Source organism: Poecile atricapillus, chromosome Z (genome assembly GCF_030490865.1).
Source record: "Poecile atricapillus isolate bPoeAtr1 chromosome Z, bPoeAtr1.hap1, whole genome shotgun sequence".
Lineage (NCBI taxonomy): Eukaryota > Metazoa > Chordata > Aves > Passeriformes > Paridae > Poecile > Poecile atricapillus.
The window spans coordinates 29,561,971-29,578,386 of record NC_081289.1 but is presented as its reverse complement, the minus strand read 5'-3'; the positions used below and the strand labels follow the sequence as shown (position 1 = coordinate 29,578,386).

The 16,416-nt window shown below is 37.9% G+C and overlaps 1 protein-coding gene across 1 annotated transcript in view; it reads left to right on the top strand.

Annotated features, from left to right (window-relative positions):
- Nucleotides 1–16,416, top strand: part of LOC131572561 (anoctamin-4-like) — a 101,065-nt gene that overhangs the window by 75,746 nt on the left and 8,903 nt on the right. The window contains exons 17-23 of the mRNA XM_058825809.1: nt 1,323–1,487; nt 5,066–5,102; nt 7,516–7,627; nt 8,635–8,692; nt 11,488–11,585; nt 13,994–14,136; nt 15,139–15,291. Coding sequence (XP_058681792.1) covers nt 1,323–1,487; nt 5,066–5,102; nt 7,516–7,627; nt 8,635–8,692; nt 11,488–11,585; nt 13,994–14,136; nt 15,139–15,291 — 766 coding nt within the window. The remainder of the gene's footprint in view (nt 1–1,322; nt 1,488–5,065; nt 5,103–7,515; nt 7,628–8,634; nt 8,693–11,487; nt 11,586–13,993; nt 14,137–15,138; nt 15,292–16,416) is intronic.

Genomic DNA, 16,416 nt, shown 5'->3' with positions numbered 1-16,416 from the left:
CAGGAGACAAGAAAATGATAGATGAGTACAGCTCAAGAGCTGTGGAGAGTCAGGTGGGTGAGTAACCCAGCAATAGGGCAGAGGACAGTAAGAAACTGATGGCTTCAAAATTGTCCAAAACATCTAGGTCAAGAAAGGCAAGAGCATTATTGAGATGAACTGTGCTCTGGTACATCAGGTGGATGGACACCGTGACTCAACCCTTGAGTACACATACTCTGGACTGCAGTCTCTGCTCAGAATTGATACTACAGCTCTCATATTTTGTATATTTTCCTTTTTTTTTTTTCTTGAAGGGTGGCAGTATTTTACCCTATGCAAACTCATTCATTAATCTTCTTAGACTAGTGACACATCTTACTCAAAGTGACAGAGAGAGTAGCCTTGCTCTAAATTGCATGCACCACAAATTACTGTTCCCATAACAGCCCTTGAAATAGGACAAAAATTATTTTCACTGAAATTAGTTTTATTGTTAGCATAACATGGGCTTCCAGCAAGTCAGAAAAACTCCACCTTTTTTGACTGTTTAGATAAGAATCTTTTTTTTAATTACACCTATAACAGGAGATATATACACCTACCCAACTTTAAGTCAGAGCAGTTCTCAAAATTTTTCAGCATAGACTCTCCCAGTGTACTAAATAATACAGCTCAACTGTTGTTTAAGGAACATTAAGTGACTAAGCAACCTGGTTCAGCTGCAGCTTTCTCATTCTGTCACATTTGCTGAAAGTTTCGTCACAGAAGAAATCACAAGGGCAATTGAACTGGTTACCTTCTCCAGACAGAAACTTTCCAGAGCTCTAGGAAGAAACAGCTAGCTAGGCTAGCTTGGCAGGGCTGTTTTTGAGGCAGTGCTTACAAATAGATATTTTGTAGGGAATTTGTGATATATTGAGATATTTGTGGGAAGCATGAAGTCCATCAAAGCACAAAATCCATCCCTAGTTTGATACCATCGAGCTGCAATATCAGCTTGAGACTACCCTTTGCACATCATGTACAGATAAGGAAAATTTCTAATTCCCAGAACTGGTGATACTGTTTCCCACATTAATGCTAAGGAAGCGGACCATTTTCAAGAAAATGTTTAAAATGAAAAATTATTTTAATATTATTTCAATGATATTTTTCGTTCTAAGAAATAAAAAGAACTTTATAAGAAGAAAAATCATGATGTTGAAGCCTTTTTCTGGAATCCAAAGGAATTCCCTTTTAAAGTCTTTCATTTAATAAATTTTCAGAGTTTCAGGGAGAAGGTAATTCCTGTTCCACTGGAAGTTTTCAGGTCCTTCTCACTGATTTTTTTCTTCCTTTAGATCTGCGTGGTGATTGCTGCTGTTTTTGGCATTGTTATTTACCGTGTTGTGACTGTCAGCACTTTTGCTGCCTTTAAGTGGGCTTTAATCAGGAATAACTCTCAGGTTGCAACTACAGGGACTGCAGTGTGCATCAACTTTTGCATCATCATGCTACTGAATGTGGTGAGTAAAATTAACATATCCAAAGTTATACCTAAGCCACAGGAGCAGTAGATATCTCAGTCAGCAGACAACCAAATGCTTTCACTTCTTTTTCAGCAGGAATGGAGGGTCTTGCTAAGGCAGACATGGAATTATTGGTTAGGGACATCATTCAGTACTTGTATAAAGTGCAATTCCAAATCCAAAATATTATTTAAAGTATGTTTGAATATTCTGAAAATATTTTAGGGAGACATGATCATACCCCTGCTTTATCCTCTGCCACTACTTTCCCTTTTATATGTTTGCAGTTTTCAGTCCACTTCATTAATATTCTTCTTTTTAATTGTGTTTTGATGTTATTTTTTAATATAGTGACAAAGCTAAGTTCTTATTTACACTATTTTCAGCAGTTCCAATTTCAGTTTTCATGGTAGTTTTCCAATGAGAATATGCATATACAGGTTTAATGTCCATAAGCAGGACTCTCTTGAGCTGAAAGCTTCACAAGGCTTGAGCAGACACGGATATGCTCTAGAGCTGCCCCTAGCCTTTGCCAGCATGCACCAGAGACATGGTCTGGGTGCACTGCAGTGGGGCTGGCTGCTGGCAGATTATCGTTGTGAGCTGCTTTGAAACCAGACTTGGGGCAAAGACAAAAATGGAATTTCTGTGTGGCAACAGTCCCAGTAAGACAGTATAGCATAGATTAGATGGCGAATGAGTTTCCTCCTTCCACTGAGATGCTGATACTCCTGTATATTGCTCTGACAGCAATGTGTCTGCTCTTTATTGCTCTTGGCAAGAGGTGCATGGCCTTTCACTATCAGATTTTTGTCAGCTGACGTTATAAGAATGCCTTTTAGGGAGAAGAAGGGCTCAGCCTACAAACCAGCTGGGTAGGGGAGCCAGGGTGGAGTATCTCTACCTACTCAATGGCAAGCATCTTCTGCAAACAGCTCGTTAGGCTTCACTGCAGGAGATACGCTGATTTACTTCCGAGGGAAAAGATGAGCTATTATTTCAGGTCTGCTCATTTCCAAGGCTGGCTTGGAGACTTCTTTCTTTCCTATGCAATGTCCAAGCATAAATAATTGTTTTTGAATTATTTTTGAATTTCTTTTTTATATGGCAGGAAATTCCAAGAGTCTTTGCTGCAGGACTTTGCTTCTTCCTTTGGCATAGGCAAGACTGTATCAGTGACTAAGACAGTCTGTCTAGAACTGTTGTTTTTCCTATGTTTTCCCTTAGGTGGGACTATAGGCTGAGAAAGGCAGAAAGGAAGAAGCTGGTTTTCTGTCTATGATTTTACTGAGGGCTCTCCTCTTTTATGTTATTTTTATTTTATTGGGTTTTTTCTCCAGTTTTTTGGTGTTTTCTTTAGTCCACCTAGAACACGCAATAAGCATAAAAAAAAAGAAAATTATATATATCTATGCCAGTACAACATCCATTTTCAAGCTGTCAGTGTAAGTCATTGTATATGCAGTGAAGCAGCAACAAAGAAACGCTGCACAAATTAAATTTTTTCATTCTCAAAGAGTTTTACAGCTCAGAGATTTTTCTTTTAAATAATTGAAGATTGCTTAAAGGTGCCTTTTGAAAAACTTTGTTTTATTTCCTAAAATAATGAAATAAGTGGAGGACTGCAAAGATGGATTTCTTAAGCCTCAAACTCATCACCATTCAATAAACACCACAACCTTAGATCTGGATATAGCTCATGGAAGAAAAAGATCCACAAAATATGAAACTGCAGGAGTTTTTCAAAGGAAGGTTTTAGGAACATAATCCCTTGCTTCCCATGATGGATTAATGGAGTTTACTGAAGGGCAATAGTGGGATTTCTTTTGGGAGGATTAAAATCCCCAGAAGCAATTCGGGTAGTTGAATCCTGCATGAACTGTGACTCAAAAAAAGTGTCAGAAGAGCAAGAAAAGATACAGTAATAAAACCAGAAGGGACCAAGATGTGCACAGCAGTAGAGAATTCACTGCTAGAAGCCTTGAAAGCCAGCAGTGATTCTGATACAAGTTGACAGCCTCTGCAAGCATCAGGAGAAAGGTCTAGACCACAAGTAAATTCCAGACCAGACATTCTGAGGTACGTCACTAGGTACCTATTCTGACACATCCGTCATGGCAAAACAAAATGACCCTCAAGCATAATGTCTCCCAGATAATCTTGCAGCCTGACCTGAAAACAATCGCCAGCTTTACCTAGGCTGTGTAAAACAGTTAATTCCAGTAATATTTCCCATGGAAAATGCAAACAGAGAACAGAATATGATCCCAAACAGGGTCCCTTGAGGGTAGCAGTGATAAACTACAGTAGCAGACAATTAGATCCAAACATTGTTAACAGAATCTCTAGCAGAGTTCTACTGTTCCAAATGGAATAGCAACAAATTGAAGTTTTGATAAACCCTTCTGTAGAGCAGTGAATATTTGTAAAAAAGCTACACTCCCTGCTGGGATCAAGATATAAATGACCCAGACATTTAGCACATTTACAGTTGCCCTTAAGAGATGCTTTTAAACCCATAAGAAACTACCTTTTTCATTACTTGAAACAAAACCATTTACTCCAAATGCAGTGGAAAGCTATTCTAAGCATGAAGTGGTTGTTAACGTGGATGAGAGCTTTCAGGATGACTTCAGTTCTTAAGCAGGGAGTTTGTTCTGTAAACAGTACATAACTCAATTTAAGCAAGAGATTCTAAGGATAACTGCAAATAAAAAGAAACACTGCTGATACGCACTGTAGGAGTAAGTAAATTCTTGAGTCTGAAATATGAGAAGCTTTGTATTCCTGTAGGCATCAGTGAGAGTTAAGTACATTTAGCAATTTGTAGGAACAGGCTCCAGACTAATTTAAAGCAAATGAAAATCATAGCATTAATTTACTCTAATACCAATGGTGTTGGTGATGTAGGTAATAGGTTCAAAACTCCCTTGCAAATACTGATTTTGAAAACCCTCCAAGTTAGTTTTGTAATCTTTATGAAGTTTGGAGTCCCCTGGAGAGTTTGAGAGCATGGTACCTGAAAGTGCAGAAAGGACCACTTAGGATTTAGAAAAATGACACTGGCTCAGAGTAAGAAATATGTGTGGTGGTGGGGATTACTAAAGATTTTCTCTGAAGTAACCCTGTCCCCCCTGTGTCTTTCATTTCAGCACCAAAGTGCCAAACCAAACCAAAAAGCCCCAAATAACCAACATACTATAGCAAGTTCTTCTAGGGTGATTATTTTTCTTGTGAGGTGATTGTTCCATAAGTAACTAAAACAAAAATTTCAGTTGTGCTATTGTTTCTGCTTTTCTTTTTGAAAAGTTCTCTCACCCTTTTTCACTCTGTGCATAGAATAGGGACAGTGACAGCATTTCTTCTCCATATATTCTGGATGAGCATTAGATATGAAAACTTTACTTTTCTTGTTTGATTGTATCATTACTGTATCATTATATAGTTTTATTGTCATTATCAGAACATCACAGATATCATTTGTGTGTCAGATTTAACATGTTCTCTCCCTATAAAGCAGTTCCATATTTTTGAACCAGCCATGTAACTAAGAGGCTGTTTCTTCTCTGTTACAGCTGTATGAAAAGGTTGCTCTTTTCCTGACAAATTTAGGTAAGTAATGTTAAATATAAAATTGAATAATATTGTACTGATTTATTGGTCCATGCACCATGATAAAATTCAAAATGTCTGCATAAATATGAAAAATCCTAATTAATTTGCAATCTATAGGAATAAATGTTTTTCTTAAGTTTCTAATAAGAAAGTATATAAACTAAACTACTGTGCCATTCAACCAGTGGTGACAACAATCATCCACCTTTGTTCTTGTTTCAACCACCTACCATCTAAGAATGTAAACAAATTGTTTACATTACAATAAATAAATGTAAATTTTTTACCTTGGAGGTAAAGACACGAGTTTTCAAACAGACTCAGCACTCACAGCCTCCAGGGTTTGCAAACATGGAAAAGGGGAGTAACTTCTGGAAAACAAATTCATAGCTTGAAACTAATGTGCTGGTTTGCTATCAAACATTTGCCTTTAAGAAGGGCAGTAAGGAGGAAAAATGACTATGTGGATCATCAACTCTACCTACACCTAAACTATATGATGTTCTAAATTTCAGTAATCCTTTCAGCTCACTCATAAAGGCAGTCTTTATGCTAGAGCAAGGAAACCTGTTTTCTAAGGAGAGTATCTACCACCAATGGGGTAGCAATAGGCTATCATCCACATATCCATGGCTCAGAAAGGATCTCTGGAGATCCTGATATATTTGGAAGACTGTCATGGTTGGTGGCAATTGGCATGGGCTCTTTAGTGTCAGTAAGCCTGAAGTGAGACCGTGGCTGAAGGCCTATTAAGCAAACCATATTATTGCACTTATATGAGTGGTTTGAGGAGGTTATTTAATGCTCCAGGAAACCCGTGTACATTGATGATGTTCAGTACGTTATTTTGGACCAGATGGACAGATTTTGATGTTTGTCTGCTCAAACAACTGATTTTAGCTATTCTCAGGACTTTTCTACATTCCAGGAGCCATTGGTAATGTGTTCAAAACGTATCTGCATACAATAGAATTTTATTCCTTTAATTCTTAGTAAACTGAGAGTCCTCGTTTGTATTTATAGTTTTAAAATATTTTTGCTATCCTATATCAATGAAGAAGATATCTGCTAGCCACAGCTGAGAAATATGACTTTCAAGTCTGTGAATTGTACAAGCTATGTCCTGATAGCCTGGGGACAGTAAGATATATTCTAGAGACCTTGAAGCTTGATTACTTTCTGTTAGGTTGCCATCAAGGTAGGACTGCTTTTTGCAGAAAGCACTTGTATGAAAATTCCATGGGTCAAGTTTTTTCGATCCTGTTCAGACAGTTTTGTGATTTTTACTCTGGTGACCTGAGGAACTGATTTGATCTGAATTATCTTTATCAGTGTAATAAGCTCAAAGTAGAACTGGCAGCAAAACTACATTGAGGGCATTGAGTATGTCCTTCTTCAGTTTTTACATGACCTTCTTCAGAACTCACATCTGTGTTCCCCCAGAGCATCACCATTGTCTCTGATGGGCATGTGACCAAAGCTTCAGCTGCAGCAGCCTTGTTATGGTCAAACATGTTCTTCCTGCAGACTGGCATCCAAGTAAAGAAAATCAAGTTTATTGCTTTTTCTGTTCTTACAGTACTTTACTGGAGGCTGCTTTGGAAGCAGTATCTGAGTACTATCATTATGATACTCAGAATCACCATTAGTATCTGCACTTCTCTGATTACTCCTGTTCACAGCAATGGTCAGCTAACAACAAGCTCCTGCCAGCTGGAAAGTAGTTCCAGAATATGGTACTGGTGTGTTGGCATGGACATTGTTTTGTTAACATCTGTCTTGATATTCCTTGAGATGGAGAATAAAGGAACAGTACCCAAAGGCAATGATATGTCTTTCCCTTTCCTGTTTGCCTTAGCAAAAATTATTTTTTGCTTAGCAAAAAAGCACTGGAAATTATTTTTCCTTGGTTTTCTGTGGTGAGTTCCCTGGGACAAGGAAGGGGAGTCATGCAGTGGCACTCCACTGGGCATATGGGAAAATCCATGAAACAGAATTACCAGAAGGATTTTCTTCAGTTCAGTGTGGCATCTCTAAGAAAAATAGCTTTGGTGGAGTGGCAATGTCATTATGGTAGGATACAGAAAAAGAAACAAGAGAAACAAGAGCCTGAGCCTGTAAAGGCCACTTAAATACAGGAGAGATGTTTAGTGTACACATTACCTCAACCACTTTCTTACAGTCACATGGGAACATACATACACGGACATCAGAACAGATTTCTAAATCTCTACAAGCTCACTTGCTGAGCGCTGCTTCTGGATGCAATTTCTTCTGCCAGGTTATAATTTGAAAACAGCAGGCAAATTTGCAAATGCATTGCCAGTTCTTACAGGTGTGTGCAGCTCTTGTGCCAAGGGAAATGGATAATCTGAATAAGCCTCTGAAACTCTGATAATTTTCTTCACAGAGCAGCCTCGCACCGAATCGGAGTGGGAGAACAGCTTCACTCTGAAAATGTTTCTTTTTCAGTTTGTCAATCTGAACAGCTCTACCTTTTATATAGCATTCTTCCTTGGAAGGTAGGATTGATGTCTGCACACTCATATGTGCAAAATGAAGTAGAGAGAAGAAATAAAATTGTTTGTAATGAAACAAAATGGACCATATTATCACACATGTTAAAATGCAAATTCCATACTAGCAAAGCAGAACAGATTGCAGTTTTATACTCCTTTCAAAAGCCCAGAAAAAGATGCAGTTTTCATTTGCTGTCACCACATGGTCTCAATATTAACTTAACAATTTCACTGTTGGAAACAGATGCATCTCATAGTACTGTACCTGCAGGTCATTTCACTCTGTTTTTATGTGTGCTATTTGTACATATAAATACAGGATAGGATAGGATAGGATAGGATAGTTTAGTTGGAAGAGATCTGCTCCTATTACATGATCTGAACTGTTAAGAGTTATGAGCTATCATTTGGAGGAGGTTTCCACATATGTATTTATTATATATGTTTATTGTGTATTTTATATATATGTATTCATGTATATCTATGTATCTATCTAAATATATATTATTTGTGTATCTTTTTCTGTCAGTCTCCTAAAAAAGGACCTTTTTAGCAGAGAAGTTTTGAATAGTAGAATCCATTATTATGGATTATTTGCATATGGGAATAATTTTGGGGGAAAATATGGGAGAATAGTTAGAAAATTATGGGTTTTAATGAAAACTAAAATTTTCACTGATTTCACAGGAAGGCAGACATCACAGAGCATTTTATGGTGTAAGGAAATGGGCTGGCAGTTGAAAGCCATTTTCCAAACTGACACGAGCAGTTTGTTGAATATCCAACAGCAGAGTGTTGGTATTGAAATAAAACTGAAAGTAAACATATCTGTAGTCCTTCATGGGGATTATTCCAGGAATACCCATAAAACTTTTTACAGCGTATCATCTTTTATAGTTATACCAGTCGCATTAAGATAACACCAGATTAAAATAAGAGTGTGAGCTTTCTTTTACTACTGTGAACAGACTGCTTACACAACATAGCTGAAACATATTCCTGTGTTGAAGATTTACAGGACACCCTGGTGCCTACTTAAGGCTGATAAACCGGTGGAGGCTGGAAGAGGTGAGTGCTCGATAACTGCACACGGATTTATCTGCTGCCCACAGATGCCATGAACACAAGCAGAGGCAGACACATAAATCTGCCGAGGCATTTTTGAGAGCGTTATTGGGTTTTCAGTTGCTGTCTAACTCCACACTATTGACACTGCCGTCTGCTACAAAAGCATCTACATATTGAGATATATATTCCCTTTTCAGTGCTAGCAGTTCCAGTGTTTGCAACCCATCGAACAGTGGTATCAGATGGTTTAAAGATTACTCACATATTTACATTGGAAATATTTTATCCTTGGAATGAATCAAAGTCGAATACAAATCTGACAACTTTTTGCTTCCAAAAAAGTCCTTTCTTCTCAGTTTTTCTAGCCTTGTGGACTAGAGAGCTAAAATAATATAGTAACAAATTAAAAATTCAGACACATAAAATGTATGTGAAATTTGACCAAAACAACCAAATGAACTTCCTGAACAAGCTACTGGCATAATGTCCCATGTCTATAAAATCAAATTAATATGAAAAGCAATGAGAGTTTGGCTTTGCAAGTTACTCAAGGACCAATGCCATGTTATTTATTTTGTTTTAATAAATACATTCAGAATTCAAAGCCCATTTGACAGTTATGGGAGATGAGCAGCAGCAGTTTCTGGACCAGTCATTTACTTTCCAGTGCTGCTCTGGGCACATTGAAATCCCGTGGTTTCTTTCCTGCTTCACAGATGAATAATTGAAACAACTTTGCAGATAAATGGCAAATGGTAAGTAGAAAATGTCTGCCAGCTTGAATTTTCAAACACTTCTGGATATATAAATATTTTGGTTAGTAAAGACCATTCAAATATTAGCAAAAGAAACAAACAAATAAACAAAAAAAGGATTTGAGTTTGAATAAAAGCATCTTTATTTTGTAGAGAATTCTGTTCATTCAAGGGAAGAATACTTGGTAAATGGGAAGACAGAACATTGCTTAACATCCCTCCAAAATCTGGCTGGGGCTGAGCTGACCTCAGAACTTGCTGCTGTCAAAGTAAAACAGTTCTGCTCTTCCTTTCAGTCCTCCCCCTGAGGCTTGTTCCTTCCTTTTCCTCTGTATTGGTTCTCACCTGTCCAGCCCTGTGAGCAGCCTGTTCAGTTCCTTGTATCAGCAGTAAACTTCCTTTTTCTGGCTGAATTACGCTTCTGATGATTCAGTGGGCTGATTCATTTCACAGAGGGATCAGAGAACAGGAAAAGAACCTCATCTCTGTGCAGGAGCAGTGATGGAAGGAGAACCAGGTTTGTGAGGAAAGTGCAAAAATGAGGTGTTACAGGTTGTGTCAGTTGCTGGTGGAAGCCACTCTTAGTAGTCCCTTTTTAGCTTTTCACAGAGAAAAAAGTGAATATTATTATTATTATTACTATTATTATTATTAATAATAATAATAATAATTTTTTTAAGTCTAATTAAAAAAAGTCTTGACCTTATTGACTGTATCAGTTAGGTCTTACTAGAACTAACCTGCCTTAGAATACCATGTCCAGATATCCCTCCAATATTTCTCTCTTCACCTGTTGAATTTAGCCAAGTCTAAGACATTTAGTAACACTAGTCCAGTGTCCATGGGCACGCTCAGACCGCAGTTTACATATTATTGATCTTGTGGTTGTAACATTGCTGCTACTTCATTAACAGCGCACCTGCCTCTCTCAGGTTATATACAGTCATGTGACCAATTCCTAAAAACAGGAGGATGATGATCTAGTGATAATGACAGAGAAGTCAAACAAACAAACAAACAAACCACACCACAAAAAAAAAAAAACCAAAAAACAAAAAAACACGCAAAAAAACCCCTAACAACTTGTCACCCCGTTAATCTAAAAACATGCTAAATTAGGTCAACAGAAACCTAAGCAATGATCCAAGTTCTGAGACCTGGATAAAGCAATATGTATAAGAAATTAATGTTTTATTTTATTCCAGGTCATAACTAATTTTTCTCCCTAAAAGTTAAAAAGAAATAATTCAAGTTCTGTGACAGTGATTTTTTGGACTTATCTGTAATACCCAAAATTTTAAAATACAGCTTGAACTACACTGTTTGGATCTGCAAAGCTAATTTCACAAAGTGTTGTTTGAGAGTAGAAAGCTTTAGATCCCTTTCTGTTTTTTCCAATGGTAGGTATAAAATTTCCTAAATTTTTACTAGCCGAACATCTCTCCCAAAAGCAGCACCACAGCTTCAACATCTGGAGCCACTGCTAAAGCAAGCAAGCACTCAACAAGAAACACTAAGAATTGTTACTCAGCAGTTAGAGATTTTTAGTTCTTTAAGAAGAGAATAGCTTTGCATGGTCTACTCAGCCATAGATGTTAAACAGTACCCAATTAATAGTTCTAGGTCTATCCTCTAGGCATATAGTGTTTACTTTATGTGCAGCCAGGAGGAATTTTCTCTTGATTCTTTGATTTTGCAGTCACTCTCCCCAGAAACTATTGAAATCAATAGAAAAACTCGGTAGCCTTTGCCCCTGCTCTGCCCACAGCAGAGCAGCACGTTAGAAGCACGTATGTGAAAACTGCATTGGTTTCAGCTGACTCTGACCTCTGCAGAAAATTAGGTGATTAGCTTAAAATGCTGACAGTATGATACAGTGTCATCTGTTCCCATGAGTTTACACTCCTTTAAAACATAAGGAGAATGCATTCAGTTTCCTTTTAGTAAATGAATGATCCAGCATCATTTATGGCCTTTAAGAAACACTTTAAAACTCAGTATTATTCCTGCTTAACATTTTGTTTCTTTTTTTTTCTGTAGTGCCACCCTAGTGGATGCCTTATTGACCTCTGTATGCAAATGGGTATTATAATGGTGTTAAAGCAGACATGGAATAATTTCATGGAATTGGGATATCCGTAAGTACCTATGCTTCTGTAGGTCACAGAATACTAAGTTGATGCTTTCCTTATCACCAGTTAATAAAAGTAAGATGCAGTAGCCATTACAACAGAAAATTCCCCCCCAGGATACTGAACTCCAGATATATAGATGATGTTTGGGGCTCTTTTCCACATTGGACACAGTTTGCAAAAGTGAAAGTGTAATATTAAAATATCAACAAATATTAATATTAGTTAATATTAAAATATTAGCAAAGAAGTAATACATGGGAAATACTTGATATTGTTAAATTGTATTCTGTGTTCTAAAACTTCTTAAAAACAACTGTGTGACCATTGTGTTGCTTACATGAAAACAATTACATGTATCATTTCTTAGCTATGCTACTAAGTTCTACATTCAGTTTCTTTTTGGGTGATAAAAGATGCCTGAAAAAGCAGGTATGAGCTAAAAAAATGCACTGCTGGCACATGGACTCTGAAAGACAGAAAAATGTACTGACTAGTAAGTAGACAAGTTCCCTTGTGATCTTCAAGGTAACACGAAGCTGTGCCCTAGCTAAAAGATTGGCAAATATTCGTTTCCAATTGGTTCATTCCTTATTGATTAGTATTTAATGAGCATGTTTAATATGTTTAATATAGGTTTAATAAGATCAGTGTAGTTGATCTTACTAGATACAGTGTGGATGGTCATCAAGGGAAATTAGCAAGTGTGAAAATCTAAGAGAGAGCTGACATTGTCAGAAGGCTTGCCCTTGCAAAGTTCAGAGAGATTTGATATTTCTCCATCTTTCCTGGGCCTAGCACTCCTTGCCAGTGTTTTGCAGCTATTAGGGCTGCAGGGATTAGTTGGGATGAGCAGGAGGGAACAGTAGCAGCAGCATTGAACCTTCTCTTTCCATCCCCTACCTCTTGCCAGTTTTCATTAGAACTCTCTGCTTTCTGGTAATACAGATCCTGAAACTTAACAAAGAGCACAGAAGAGAAATAAAAGGATGGTGATTGATAGAGATAGGAGGAGATTGTTTAAGAACGAGTGGTTTAATAGGAATAAACTGCTTCTTCAGGTGAAGTGAATCTTCACTTCAGAGTCACAAGGAAAGTCACAACATAAAAGACACAGTTACAACACTCAAATGCTTCAGCTTACTCTGATGAGAGATGTGTTTGCTCTTCAGACCCTTCAGTCCACCTTCTAGCCCTGAAATGCTGCAAGCAGGTGTATTTCCTTTAGTGTGAAAAACACCTTTCTGCTAAGAACTTGGCAGCAGCCAACACAATGTGGATGGCCAGAGGACTTGGAGGCAACCCTGCAAACTGTAGCTGAATTTAGTTGAACTGCACTCAGTTGCACCTACACTTCTTTAAGGAGGACAGGAAAAGCTGTAACCTTTCTGATAAATTATGAAAATGGAAAAATAATCTCTAAGATTCAAGAAAACAAGCAGCTGTCCAAACTCTTATCCAAATCCAATGACTATTTGCAATCCCTTTGCACCATTCACAGACCAGCTGTCACCCCCTGTGAGGGCAAGAAGTGAAGCATGGTCAGGAAAAGGACTGAATTATTTGGGTGATCTATAACGTTTTTTCTTACTGAGACAAAGGGGCCAACCTCAGCTTCAGAGAAAATCTCAGTCACTGTGGTTTGGGCTTTTTCTTTGCTCTCCATACTAACTCTTAACTGGTGCCCTTTGTTGACCAAACCAGTGCGCCTCCCTGAAAAGGTGTTTATTTCAGAGGTGAGAATTCATTAACTTTTGGCTCACTGCCTTTTGCAGTGGTCTTACACATGCATTTCTTTGGGAACAGCATTTTCCCCCTGATGTCCAGTACAGATCTCCCATTTCTTGGGATGGTGGTAGGTCACATGTCAGCCATCCATCTCTCAGCTACAATGTGCTGTCTGTAGTTCAGGGGCACTTCTTTCTGCCTCTTTCTCCTCTGAGAGTTTGGCTGCAGACACCATTCAGGGTTGCTTTTTCCCTTCCAGGATTTCCCAGAGACTGCTACCTGGTAGAGACATGCAGAAATGCCAGGTCACACACAGAGGAAAGAATCAAGCAGCATTAGCACTCTTTATTTACTGAGCTCAGCTATCTCCACACAGCATTGCATTCTGCCATATAAACAGACCTTGAAGTGATTTGCCATTCTGTGCAGAGAAAAAGAAGTAAATAAATAATGAAGCTATGTCCAAATCCTTTTACCATTTTAACAAATCTAGGCTGGGATTACAGCTCATCAGCTGTATCTGTTTTCTGTGTCATCAGCCACATGTATTACTAATGCTCTGTCTTCTTGTACATTGGGCAATGAATTTTGCAAGATATGTTGTACCCACTTAACCTCTTCCAATTTTGTGATAAATAGCCATTAATATTCTTTACTTTGTTTCTTTAATTTAATTTAAAATGTAGGCTAATTCAAAACTGGTGGACCAGGAGAAAACTACGGCAAGAGTATGGCACACAGGGAAAAACAAGCTTCCCACAGTGGGAAAAGGACTATAATCTGCAGCCTATGAATGCTTATGGACTCTTTGATGAATACCTAGAAATGAGTATGGCTCTAACTTTCATTCTCTCTCTTTCACTAGATTTTAATGTTGTTGCTTTTTTGTTGATGTGGGCTTGTGAATTCTTTTAATTATCACTATATGAAGCTAAGGAGACTGCAGAAAGGTTTTCATTCTCACAGGTCAGGTGAGGAATGGGAGTAAGTTTTTAAGAACCAAACCAATGTAGTTAAGCGCACTGCTGATGGTTTGCTAACCTCCCATTTATGAAACATCCCCATTCTGGATTTATTTTTCCAAACCAGAGCCCAGTTCTTTATCTGCATACATTTCTGAAGAACTTTGCTGTTATTTTCTAAAGAAAGTTGCCGTGTGCTTTTACTTTGAACTGCATGGTACAGATCTGCATGCTTGTTTATGTTTAAAATCCTCCCTCATTTACTACCTCACATTTACAAAGTACCTTACTGCCAAAAGGCATTGCTCTGTGCAAAGGAGAGTGGAGGATAACTGCTCAAAAAAATACTAAAAAAACACAAACTTTTGCCCTATGTGACTGAACTGCTTTTGTCATGATTGGTTTTTTTCTTTTCTCCCTCACACAATTCTTCCCAAATTAATGGGAAATCTGATAGTCTGAAGACCTGCCTCTGGAAACTTTAACAGAATTTCAAACTTCTTCCCATCTGAACTCTTAAAAGGAATGTATTCATTCCTAATCTTTGCAAGTATTGAGAGATCCTAGTTGATGCTGGAGTAAAAACGTCCCTTTCTAAAAGTTTGTCCACCACTGAATTCACTCCAAATTACAAAATTTAGAAGATATTGTCCATTCCAGGGTCAGATGTGCATTTTCTCTTTTCATTCTTTCTTCTAGCTTTTGACAAGGACTTTCTGTACAACTGCCACTAGACCAGTATATAGTATGGCATATTAAGAAGTGTCTGTATATTTTGAACGTAGTGTTTATTTGAATGCACTTTGGTATCTTAGACCTTGGAATTAGATCCTAACAATTATACTGTGATATTTCCTTTTTTCCCCCAGTTCTCCAGTTTGGGTTCACAACCATTTTTGTGGCAGCTTTTCCACTGGCACCACTTCTGGCCTTACTAAACAATATTATTGAAATTCGGCTTGATGCTTACAAATTTGTTACTCAGTGGAGAAGACCTTTAGCTTCAAGAGCCAAAGATATAGGTGAGCTCTTTGTATGGTGTTTGTTATGTATATGTGTTTTTTGTCAAAGCTTTGACCACTTCAAGTAAGAGCAGATTAAGACATTTTCAGTCATCTTCTCAGTTAATAATACACCCCTTGATTGTTCAAAAAAACATTAAAATATCTGATGCCAACCTACTTATGTAATTAATAGTCTATACTGGAAAATGTTTTTTAATGATTTTCTGGGGGACTTAACAGCCAAGGTATCAAGTGATCAGTGTTCTCTGCAGGTGCTGTGCTGTGGCAGACACACTGTGCAAAACATGCTGCTGCTCAACTTGAATATAATAACCAGACAGATCAGGCGAAACATGAAAGCCAAGTTGAAGTGGCCACCATCCTGTAAGGGACCTGTATGTTTTATGTTTACCTGGCCAAAACCAAGCTCCCCTGTGACTCAGGGGCCATGCCCACCAGGTCTCTGGTGGGTCAGACAGGGTGGGTCTGGATCCCAGCAGACAACTTGCTCTCAGTGAGTCACACCTGCATTGCTAAACACAAGGTCCATGTAACTCTGAGGTCATCCAGCCACACACTGTTGCAAAGGATCTCTGAACTTAGTTTGACTACAAATCTCTTCTGTCCTTGCAGTATTCAAAAGCAAAACACCTTTAGGAAGAACTCTAAAATAAAGTAATCTGCCCCAGCATTGAATCCCTGGTGTTTTCAGAGGGGTAAATAGGAAACCTCACTAACCAACTGCATTGCAAAAATCCATAGCCCACACCAAGAAAGAGCAGAAGCTCAGGCTTTGTGCTCTTACAGCTCTCTACCATGTGCCTAAAGTCCGTGTCTGATTAAAGCTTTGAATGCAAGCAGTGTGAATCTGTAGGTTTTGGCACAAGCCTGGACACGAAGACATAATTTCTAAAAAAACCAGTTATATAATGTAATTAATAAAAGCATAGGAAAATGCATTTTTTTAATGTTGATTCAGATCTGATTTCTCAAAATAAATTGCATTCAGCAAAGTTTTCAGGGGCAGTTTGATGCCTCATTAAATCAATGAGTATGTCTAACCTTCATTTGGTGTGATTCACAGTGATTAGGTCTTGCTGTTCAATAAGAAAATTCATTTTTACTCTGTGACTCTTGGATAAA